The 12,329-nt window shown below is 43.9% G+C and overlaps 1 protein-coding gene across 2 annotated transcripts in view; it reads left to right on the top strand.

Moving 5' to 3' along the window:
• Window positions 1–555: 555 nt before the first annotated feature.
• ERR (estrogen-related receptor) overlaps window positions 556–12,329 on the top strand; it is a 40,768-nt gene continuing 28,994 nt past the window's right edge. Inside the window, exon 1 of one of the 2 annotated variants that reach the window (XM_080275691.1) lies at window positions 556–695. Coding sequence is in view for 1 of the 2 variants with exons in the window: in XM_080275690.1 (XP_080131816.1) it covers window positions 920–1,033 (114 nt within the window). In the remaining variant the exon portion in view is untranslated. Of the gene's footprint in view, window positions 696–886; window positions 1,034–12,329 lie in introns of those variants that run through there. The other variant, XM_080275690.1, reaches the window with a different exon arrangement.

The raw sequence follows: 12,329 nt of genomic DNA, 5'->3' as shown, positions 1-12,329 counted from the left end.
AAGTGCCACAGACAGCCTACAGTCCTTAAAGTGCCACAGACAGCCTACAGTCCTTAAAGTGCCACAGACAGCCTAAAGAATACCATATACGTGCCACCTCAAGTCCCTAAATGAAGCAGACAGCCTAAAGGGGTCCCTAAAGTGAAACAGACAGCCTAGAAAATCCCTAAAGTGACACAGACTGCCTAAAGGGTCCCAGCCACAGACAGTCCACAGAATCCCTGTAAGTGCCACAGCCAGACTTCCTCGTCCATATAAAAAACAAAACTCTTAATAGCACAGTACCACTCATAAAAACAAGGTGACTGTCAAAACAAACAAGTGACATCGGTAAACCTTTTTGCTCGTCTCTGCGAAAAGTGAAGCCAAATTCTTCCCATCGTTCGAACTAATTTGGTGACCTACGATTACAACTGTTGCTACTGTGCGTGAACTTGGTGAGCAAAGGATTATTTTCCGGTACTTCGTGTGGACCGAGTGAGCATAGCACTGAACAAAAATAGTACTGAGTGAGCAAGACTACCTTTTGCCACTACGCCTGTGGACTTATTGAGCAAAGGACTACCTCCGGCTGCCTAGACTGAACTGAGAGCTCAGACCACAGCTACTATATATTCTTGTGGACAGACTGAGCAGAGACTACCTACTGCTACCTATTGGTAACCGAGGGAGACTGTTACCGCGTCTGGTACTAAGTGAGCACAGGCTACCTACCGCTGCTTCGTGTAATCTGACTAAATAAAAAACTGCTACAACCTATTCGCGTGGACATTATTAACAAAAAATTACCTACAACAACCACTTAATTCGTGTAAACTAAGAAAACACCAAACAACCTACCAGTCCTGCGCGTGGTGGGGTGGTGGTGGTGAGGTGCAGGTGTGGGGTGGCGGTGGTGATATAGGGGGTGGCTGGGTGGATGAAGCACATGAGGATGAAGCAGGAACTGGAGGACTTCCTTTCCTTCACCTCCGACTCGCAGGACACACTGGTGAGGGAGGATGTTATGATCGTCTCGTCCTCGCAATGCTTGGTACGTCACATGACAAACCTAACTCTACAATCAGTGCTAATCTAAGTCTTTAATCACTTCTTTAATATCTAATTCTCTCAATACACACAGACAAGATATCAATACACCAGTACTGCTTTTAAACCATCAGACAGCAAATAACCACTTCGGAGTTCTGATTCTGGTGGCCAAAAGAAGATTTTAATATGCTCATGGAAACCCGTGTATTCTAAAAAGTTACCTTAATCTTCATCTCCAAACACTGATACGGTAGCTCATTCATCCATGTATTGACTCCTCATTCATTCATTCATTAACATATGTCATCACGTCACAATATTAACGTCTTCATGTCGAGACATGGAGGCGACTTGTACGTAGCCAACCCTTACGGATTAAGGCCTCTAGCTACAGACAGATAACTAGATAGATAGACAGAGAGATAAACGGATATATTTCTGATGTGTGTGGCAGCAGAAAGAACGAACGAAACGTCATCGTACTAAAGAAGCTAATACAGAGAGCTTACAACCTATTCATTACGTAAGGTCTCTCCATAAAAACATCAGACGGTAGCACGAACGTAATAATAAAGGCGTCAGAGTACTGTGCTGTAGGATGAACCCTGTGTAGCAACGCCGTCACCATAGCAACACGCTGACTTGGCTGGAGTACCGACACACGCAGTCATAATCGTTAATCATTTCTACCCAGCATCATTGGTGCTCCAGAAGGACGCCTTCACGTGATGGCACTGGTATGAGCAGGTGGTTCCACTGTTGGTCATACAGACGTCCCTCAATTCCCTATCCCCCAGAAGGAGGATGGTGAACTGCAGAACAAGGGTAATTTCAGCCTGCGGTCCACTGCGTTCACATTCAGATGAGCCCGGGATTGCAACTACTACCCAACCTCATTCATCCATTTCATTACCAAAGCGTACATTGTTCTTGATTTTACTCAGGTTACAGGAGACGTTTCTGAACTGAAGGGCTGAGAAAATATACTTTACTCTTTTAACTCCAACTTGGCCTAAAATTGCCATCTCTCCATCTTCAGTACAGAATTATCACACTAGATTAACGCTAGAATGTACGGCAGGTCATGAACAAGTGTTATGGAAAGAAAGTAGGGCCACAGCACTACCATCGAACTTAGTGAAATGAGGAGCAAAAGGATGAAAATCTGGGCCATGTTAGCGTGAAAGAACGATAGTAACCGTAATTAATCACTTTCTTACTAGCGGTCAATCCTCAGTTGAATAACGGTCTGGAAACAGCAAGAAGACAATGCTAAAGACTAAATGGCATAAAAGGTGCTAAGTTGCTTCTAAAGTCCTTGAAAATACGAGCTTAGGTCAATGCACGGATTTACTAAAGACGCCATAAATATAAGGCGATTCACTAAAGGCGCTTTAAATATTAGGCATTACACACCGCCTCTTGCTGATGAAAATTATTGACAAAAGAGAGTAACAGATTGTCACAGTATTAGGAAGGGACATACGGTAAAGAAAAGGTATTTTGAACCTCTAAAGCCCAAGAGAACACGTCCTTAGAAGATCAAAGCATGGATTGACCGTAAAGAAGCCACAACACCCTTCACCCTTCCTGTTACACAATATCAAGACACAGAAAACAACAACAGTAAGTCAGAAAAAGAAAAGAGGTGCTACTGATCATCTTAACTTCACAAGAATACGATCCATGTTGCTGCTGTAGATCAATACATGGATTAACTCCCAAAACGTTAAAAATAAAACCCAGTACACTAAATTCTCGTTGCATAAAATTAAGATAGACAAGAAAACGATGTGTCAAAAATAGAATAATAAAAAAAATTGCTATGGAGACTTTAAAAGCCTACAAGATCAAAGCAAACGGACTGACACCTGACGTCGAAAATACGTCGCTAAATTACCCTCTTGTTGCTACCTGTCCATCTCGTTAACCTTGTTAGTGTGGTTACCAGCGAGGCCAGACCATGCCAGAGAGAGAGAAAGAGAGAGAGACAGACAGACAGAGAGAGAGGGGGGGATGGCCCAAATATCACTGTGGAGAAAATGCAGCAGAAGGGGGGATGTTACATAAGGACGCTAAAAACAGTCAAGTGGAATCGCAGTTACGGTGATAAGGAGAGCACCCCCAACCCTATCCCATGCTTATGTAAGAGGATGGTGTGGCACTCTATTTACTGTAGTGTGTGTGTGTGTGTGTGTGTGTGTGTGTGTGTGTGTGTGTGTGTGTGTGTGTGTGTGTGTATCTATCTATCTATATGTCTATCTTTAACATACTCTTCTTACGCAAAACGACTTTACTCAAACCGGAAGGGATCCCTCAGTCAGACGAACAACCAAACGCACAAAAACGTCAACACAAACGAGGGAAGGAAAGGTGTGAGGATGAGGGAGCCAGCAAACTGACGGAAACTAAGCCAACCCACAGCTAACCCCCTAAGCCAACCCTCCTCTCTCTTAGCTAACCCCTTCTTAGCCAACCCCCCTTCTCTCTGCAAAACCTTAGCAAAAACCCCTCTCACGTAAGTTTCCCTTGGCCAATCTCCCCCAACACAGCTAACCCTTCCTCATCGAACCCCATAAACCAACCCCTCTTCAACTAATCCTACTATAGCCAACCCTACTTGAGCTAAACCCCCTAAATCAACTTAACCAACCCCTTCCCCCTTTCTCAACCCTCCCTTAGCTAGCCCCTTCCCCCTAAGTCAATCCTCCCTCAGCCAAACCCCCCCTTAGGTAACCCTCCAGCAGCCAACATTTATTCCTTCCGCCTTGGACGTTTTGTTCGGTCTTGGCCTTCACTGCAGGTGGCCGGGGGAGTGGGAGGTGGGAAGGGGAAGGTTAAGGGGTAGGGAGAATCGAGAGGAATGGGGAAACGGGGATGAGAGGAAGGGGGAGGGGGCGGAGGGGTAGAAGAGTGTCTAGTGGATGGAGGGAGGGGGTCTGGCAGATGGGGAAGGGGGGCCGATGGTTAAGACGGAGGAGGTCTAGGGGTAAGAGGGAGGGGGGCCGAGGGCTAGGAGAGATGGGGGTCCAACGGTAAAGGGGAGGGGAGTTGAGGGGTGCAAGGGGGGACTGAATCTAGGGGTAGGGAGGGGATGGGTAGAGGGAGGGGGAAGTCTAGCGGTAGGGAGGGGTAGGGGGAATGGGTTGGGAGTAGGTGTAGGAGAGAGGGGAGAAGAGGGGAGGGGGGTGATATTGGCAACAAGGGAGTGTGTGGGTGTACTGTGTCTAAGCTGGTGGTGAACTTAGTGCCAGATGGTAGGCGAGAGCACTTTCACTTAAACTGTTCCCTTTTTACCCTCCTTAACTTACATTTCAACAACTTCTTGAGAAAAGTGAACGAATACATAGCACTTTATTTTTCTTACCAACAGACGATTTCATGCTCGAGAAAAAAAACGTATGGTAAGGAAAACGATCATAAATGGAAACGTATGGAAGGGTAAACGTTCATTACTGGAAATGTCTGGTAGGGAAAACATTCATTACTCGAAGTCTGGTAGGGAAAACGTTCATAGCCGGAAACGTCTATTGGGGAAAATGTTCATAACTGGAAACGTCTGCTAGGGAAAACGTTTATTACTGGAAACGTTTGGTGGGGAAAACGTTCATTACTGGAAACGTCTGATAGGAAAAACATACATTACTGGAAACGTCTGGTAAGGAAAACATACATTACTGGAAACGTTTGGGAGGGAAAACGTCCATCACTGAAAACATCTGGCAGGGAAACGTTAACTACTATGCATGGCACGTTACGAAGAGCAATCAATTGAGAGGTAATGAGGCCAAATACCTGCTGACACTCTTCAAAGGTTTAACGAGAGTGTTAGTAATTAAGGGTTTACCTAATCATTCGTTCTCGCTGGTTTAATAATATGATCAACAGCTATCTCTCTCATTCACCCAGCAGCAGCAGTACTAAAAATGTAATGGTCCCCCCTGACTCATTACTGTTAGGCTACCCCATTGGCACTGTTCTTACTCTCTCTCTCTCTCTCTCTCTCTCTCACACACACACACACACACACCAACACAATGGCCTCCTCTCATTATTTACCCTCTCCGGCCACCCCAGACGCGCTGTTGTTAAGCTACCAACACCTGATCAAAGCCACACAGTGCTTACGTTGGCTCACCCCCTGGCAATCATGAACAGTTGTCCATCACCTACTGTGCACTCAATCACCTCTTTACACAACTCACCTAGGTCGCTTTCTTCCTCTCTCTCTCTCTCTCTGTTCCTTTGATCTCTTCCTCTTACAGCCTATTTCTCTACTCGATTTCTGCAACCCTCCTAAATGATCCCTATTCTCCAACACTCAAATTTCCAACTGAGCACTTCCATATTTCGATAATTCAACCTTCAGACTTTCAGTAACTAACGTTAATTCACCGATGGCGTAAAAAAAAAAAAAAAAAAGGTATTTATCATTAGCTGAATAAGTCGCATGGGAGTACTAAGGTTATAATAATAATAATAATAATAATAATAGTAATAATAATAATAATAATAGTTTTGAGAGTAATCGTACTAAAGATACTACGAGATCTTTACTGAGCTGAGCGGGTATCATCCAGCAGTTTCCGGAATTAGAAACCAGCACAGCAAAACTATTCAGCAACATTTCGCAGCAGGCCATTCTGTGAAACTTAGAGGTCCACAGCAAACGCATATAATACCATAAGTAGACCTAAAACTGTGGCCGTAACGATAGCATGGTCAGCACTTAAAAACGCCCTCTGTAACAAGACGCTCCCAGTCGCTAGGCAACGCTTTCTCCTAAGTATCCTCTCCCCCCCAAAAAAAGAGAGGGGGGGAGGGTAAAAAAAAAAAAAAAGAAAAACCGGTGCACCTTGTCCCATTCCTCGAGCACGTTGTTGAGTAGGAAATATTTAGACCACACTAGCTAACATTTCTCACTCATGTTCCTTACCTAACTCACCTTCACACATCCCGTAACTCATCTTTTAACTTTCCACCTAACTGGCTCCTATGATTCATCCCTGACTCACAACCAAAACTCGCATCCAAAATTCCCGAACATTAATTTGATTCCGTGCGTGCCAGGTAGAGCGAGATGATATCGGCACACCTGCAGCTGCAACATTCCTGCAATATAGCCCGACTGCTGCTCACTCCAGACTCAAAAGCACAATTAAACTGTCGCCCGTGCTGCTGCAATTGTACCATCACTGTCACCCAATTACAGGTGCAAGGACAGGTGCCAAATATTCAGCTGAGGATCCACCCCTTCATGATTCCAGCAGTGCAAAAATATTCAACCTATTATTTATTTGCACTTTCACGGTCGGTACAACTCTAGCAATTAATTCCAGCAGTGTCAGACATTCGACTAATTAATTAACTCCCATGATCGGAAAAGTTCTAGTCTATTATTCAAGTTAATGTTTGATTATATCATTCCAGTGCAACTGTTAGAGATTTTTTATGAATGGAGGACACCTGTAATCTGGTGTACGAGTTATTTTTCTGTTTAATTTATTTTTCCTTCCACTGTTCAACAAATGTGCAAAAAAAAAAAAAAGTGAGTCAAAAAAAACTGAGAGTGGTAATTCTGTCACCATAAATTCTCAGAATGGAGATATCAATAGTATTTCATTCCAGCTTATGTCCATTTTTCATGAGCCTGAATATTGACGTACCAACAACTCTCTCATGAACGTGACAGCTCTAATACAGTACTTTATTCCATCTTAAGTTAGACGATTTTATTCAGCTAATAGAGATTTATAAGTCTGGGTGCATGAAAAATCGTTCTGTGTTAATTTTTATTCCCCAAATGTACGACACGTTTTGATAATATGATGCCAAACCACGATTAACCCTTTCAGAACAAGTTTTTTTCTAAGCTAAATAAAATCCTCCATAAGAAGCAATGATGTGGTAAAAAAAAAAAATCTTGTCGCAAAATTATGAGTAATGGGCAAAGGTCTCTCTCTCTCTCTCTCTCTCTCTCTCTCTCTCTCTCTCTCTCTCTCTGTGCATACCTATCATCACTGTTAGATCTGCCAAGGTTGCAACACGGGTCGTTAGTCTTGCAACACTCGGGAACAGCCTTGCAAGACTAGGGGAATTCCGATGTGTAGTTAAACTGAAGGCAAATAATCGCCAGAGTGTATTTTAATCTTGTTGCTGTGTGTGTGTGTGTGTGTGTGTGTGTGTGTGTGTGTGTGTGTGTGTGTGTGTGTGTGTGTGTGTGTGTGTGTGTGTGTGTGTGTGTGAGAGAGAGAGAGAGAGAGAGAGAGAATCAAAGAGCGAATCACATACTAGGCTTGGGAATCTGCCCACACTAGACTCTATAATTATTTACAGCCCTTGGAGGTGCCACAGCCGACACACTCTCACCTGCACTCAGCCTCACTCCCTGCCTCTTTTTTTTTTTTTTTTCCCATACCCTGACCATGACCTTGCCCCTGACTCTATTTCCGGATCATCTCTAACCCTGACCTTGATCTAGCTTATGTTCCGGCCTTTACTTTAACCTCTTCACTACGAGGACGTGCTCTATCTTCCATTCTCCGGGTGTTTTCATGGAGTGTGACCTTGATCTCGGCTCTATTACTGGATCCAAACCTTGACCTTGATCCTAGCTTCTATTCTGGTCTTTAGTTTAACTCCTTCACTACGAGAACGTGCTCTATATCCTATGCTACTTATCTCCAGGCGTGTTCATAGAGCGTGACTTTAATCTTGGCTCTAAATCAGGATCATCTCTAACCCCGACCTGCTTAAAACCCTGACCCCGCTTCTAGTAAGGCTTTATCTTAACCTTTTCACTAAAATTACGTCTTGTTACATTCTAGTTATCTCCAGACGTCATTATTGGCCTTGACCTTGATTTGGCTCTATTTCTGGACGTTTTTATTGACCGTGACCTTGATCTTGGCTCTACGCCTGGACAAACTCTAACCCTGACCCTCGCTTCAATTCTGACTTCAACCTTAATTGCTCTTTATTTTTAGTTTTCCTTTACAAATTATGACAGAGTAAAATATATCTACCCAAACACAGACAGACAGACAGACAGACACACACACACACACACACACACACACACACACACACACACACACACACACACACACACACACACACACACACACAAACCCATGGAAATTGTTCGCAATGCTCTATCTCTGTAATTCATTTCCTTGCATACTTAGTTTCCATTAACCATTTCACAACGATGAGGTCCTTCCTCTCACCGTCAGTTTTATTTCATTTTATTTTTTATTAGCTTAGGAGAGAGTTTTCGAGCAGGAGGTGATAGATATTAAGAGAGACCTTCCTAAAGTTAAACAAAATTGCATGGAAGTAGAAAGACTAAATCAAATAAATGCATAGCCTAACTCAAGGGATTAACCCGATTCGTCCACTAAGGCAGAGTAAATCAGTCTTGCGTGTGACTTGTAGCGGAGTCTGGCCTTGAGAATGGGCTGCCTGGCACTCCATCATTTGATCACTCACACACACACACACACACACACACACACACACACACACCAAAAAAAAGAGCAGGTTAAAGCGTCAAAGTAGTGGCCACTGTAGTTCAACTCACACACACACACACACACACACACACACACACAAATGAAGTCAACATGTAGCAAACTGTAGCATTACTTTACAGGCTACTGGCAGGCGACGAGTTTTAAATCAGCTAAAGCTCAATACAGACACAAATGAAAGTAACATGCTTCTAAAATGAATATACTCCGCTGCTGTTTCGCTTAACCTGAATATTAATTAGTTTTAGACCTTCTGATGAATTCGTACAAAAAACAATGCCTGCTGCTAGTGACGGTATTTCGTGGGAACTGAGCGTCGAGAAAAGTCCCTGTAATCAATGTTAGTATTTCAAAGTATGAAATTTTCACGCTATGACGACGTTCAGTCACGCTATCAATAAGTGCTTTAAAAAAAAAAACCATAGCGTTGAGAGGCCGCTGTCATAGTTCTACCAATATAACACTGGTACTGACAAGGTTAACACACACACACACACACACACACACACACTGCGGGCTCATGGAGAAGTGGAACAGGAGAGGACCCCACACTTTCTCACGGCCATCCGGTGCGACGCGGGGAGCATAGAAAGACATCATTTTACTTATTTACTCTCAATTCAGTGCCGTCACACCACCAATCACCGCTTAAACTACAATTAAAAGGGACAGGGAGGAAGAGTGCGATGAGGAGAAAGAGTGAAAGAGTCTCCCAAGGTGGTATTTTCCAGGGCTAAAAAGAAATCGCTTGCTGGTGACAAGAATATAATGATGTAATTATATCTGAAGAGGTTAATGGGAACTTTCTGAACCCTTCACTTCCAAAGGTCCTTCCCAAAGAAAATAAAAATAAAATTATAAAATAATACCGGTAATAAGAAAAAATCATCATCATCATCATCATCATCATCATCATTAGAAGGTGAAAGGATTAAGAGCCTCCCGTAAACCTTTTCCTTAACACTGTATTTGTCCAAGATGGCATGTTGATGTCCTCTGGCACCACATGTAAAAAAAAAAATGATTATACGAAAGATTAAGCTTACTGGAGACATCAATTCCCTCTAAGATGTACGTGTGTTATCAATTCCCTCTAAGATGTACGTGTAAGACATCAATTCCCTCTAAGGAGTACGTGCAAGACATCAATTCCCTCTAAGATGTACGTGCGTTATCAATTCCCTCTAAGATGTACGTGTAAGACATCAATTCCCTCTAAGATGTACGTGTAAGACATCAATTTCCGCTAAGATGTACGTGTAGGACATCAATTCCCTCTAAGATGTACGTGTAAGACATCAATTCCCTCTAAGATGTACGTGTACGACATCAATTCCCTCTAAGAAGTTCGTGGACACCAGTTCTCTCTAAGAAGTACGTGTAGGACATCAATTCCCGCTAAGATGTACGTGCAGGACATCAATTCCCTCTAAGATGCACGTGTAGGACATCAATTCCCTCTAAGATGTACGTGTAGGACATCAATTCCCTCCAAGATGTACGTGTAAGATGGGACACGTGAAGGTGTGTGGCACGTAGGACACCTGGGCTTCAGGGAACGGGCTGTCAAGATTATGCCCAGAGTTGGATACATGAGAGAGAGAGAGAGAGAGAGAGAGAGAGAGAGAGAGAGAGAGAGAGAGAGAATAGGGAGCCTTCTAAACCCGAGATTATGACCCCTGGAGGTCCTGAGAAAGGTGTGTTGGGGGGAGACGGGAAAGAAAAGCTGCTGGAAGAGAACATGGTGTGGAAGGGAGGTAATGAAAGGGTTGGGGGGGAGAAGAGGGAGGGGAGAGGCAAAGAGGGTTGGATTGTGTGGGAGGATAGGAGAGAAGGAGGGAGGGTTGGATTGTGTGGGAGGAGGGCAGAGAGGGTTGGATTGTGTGGGAGAGAAGGAGAAAGGGTTGGATTGTGTGGGGAGGAGCAGAGAGAGAGAGGGAAGGAGGGTTGGATTGCGTGGGAGAGAGGGAGAAAGGGTTGGACTGTGTGGGGAGGAGCAGAGAGAGGGAGGGAAGGAGGGTTGGATTGTGTGGGGAGGAGCAGAGAGAGGGAGGGAAGGAGGGTTGGATTGCGTGGGAGAGAGGAAGAAAGGGTTGGATTGTGTGGGGAGGAGCAGAGAGAGGGAGGGAAGGAGGGTTGGATTGTGTGGGGAGGAGCAGAGAGAGGGAGGGAAGGAGGGTTGGATTGTGTGGGGAGAATAAGACAGAAGGTTGAATTGTGTGAGGAGGGAGAGACGAGAGGGTTTGATTGTGTGGGGAGAAGGAGAGAGAGAGTTGGATTGTGTGGGTAGGAGGGGAGAGAGGGTTAGACTGTGCGGGAAGGAGGGGAGAGAGGGAGGGAGGGTTGGATTGTGTGGGAGGAATACAAATCAAAGGCAAGAATGTCATTTCCTTTCAGACTGCACTCGCACGAGATACAATGACCGAGTCCCAATTACAGCTGAGAAAATTCTGAGAAACTAGAAATTTAACTTGTCTAACTGGACAGAAATGGAAGGCAAGTAGACGGAAATTTATATACATGTGATGGTTTCCGAGTCATTCACAGAGAATACAAGGACCGTCCCAATGACAGCTGAGCATGAGAAACCAGACAAAAAGGAAAACAGAAAAAATAAAAACACCTGGACTACCTTAACTGGACAGGAAGGTAATACTTTTAACTCAGCATGCAGCACGTACACATTATTTAGTCTCAAGCCAAATTTCCTTTTCGAAACTGAAAAATATAATCTTCAATACCTTAAACAAACTGCAACAGCCAAATATAAAATAACATAAAACATTGCAGTGAAACGCAATTTACATGTCTGATACAGCCTCCGATCTAGTCAGAAATTCCAAAACATATAGATACTGAAAAAGGAAAATTGCAAAAGCCTAAAAAAAAAAAGCTGCAACGGCCAAAAAATATAATGGGATATAAAATTGCAATGAAAATCAATATACATCCATTCGATACAGCTACCCATTCGCTCACAAGTCTGAAAATGTAAGGGAAATGGCCAAAGCAAGTTATTTCCTCTTGCAAACATCGTAATACCACCACAGCAATTTATTTCCTCTGGTAAACAGCGTAATACCTGAGAGAGAGAGAGAGAGAGAGAGAGAGAGAGAGAGAGAGAGAGAGAGAGAGAGAGAGAGTGTGTGTGTGTGTGTGTGTGTGTGTGTGTGTGTGTGTGGACAAGGTTTGGGTAATACTTGTCCACGGTGTAGTTTTTTTTTTTTTTTTTAGTCCACAAGCTCCCACTCTCCCCTCCGACTGTCAAACCAATACCAGTTACCAATACCAGCAATACCACGCCTGTTACCACTACTACCACCTTTACCACTGACACCACAAACCTCACCAATAATACCAGCACTACCACTATAACCGACAAAACACTCACTACCACCACCACCACCACCACCACCACTATAATATCACCGCTGCCACCATCATGAGCAATAATACCAGCACTAATACCACTACTCCCACCACTGACAACAATAATGCCACCACTCCCATCATCCCCATCACCAGCAATACCACTATGCCACTACTGCTTGCATCACCACGAACAGGAATAATACCACCACTGTCCCTACCACTAATACCAGCTACTGCCCTCCATTCCCACCACTAACACCAGTAATACCACCACTGCCACCACCAACACCAAATACACCACCAAACCACCAGAGAGAACGTGTTTGAGCTAAACCTGGATAATATTGTTCCACGCAGCAGTTTCAGTCTATTTTTGAACCGTTTTTACAAAGT

Source organism: Coenobita brevimanus, chromosome 62, assembly GCF_032717465.1.
Source record: "Coenobita brevimanus isolate Jiangsu-jjx chromosome 62, ASM3271746v2, whole genome shotgun sequence".
NCBI classification, from domain to species: Eukaryota; Metazoa; Arthropoda; class Malacostraca; order Decapoda; family Coenobitidae; genus Coenobita; species Coenobita brevimanus.
This window is presented reverse-complemented; position numbering and strand designations above follow the sequence as displayed.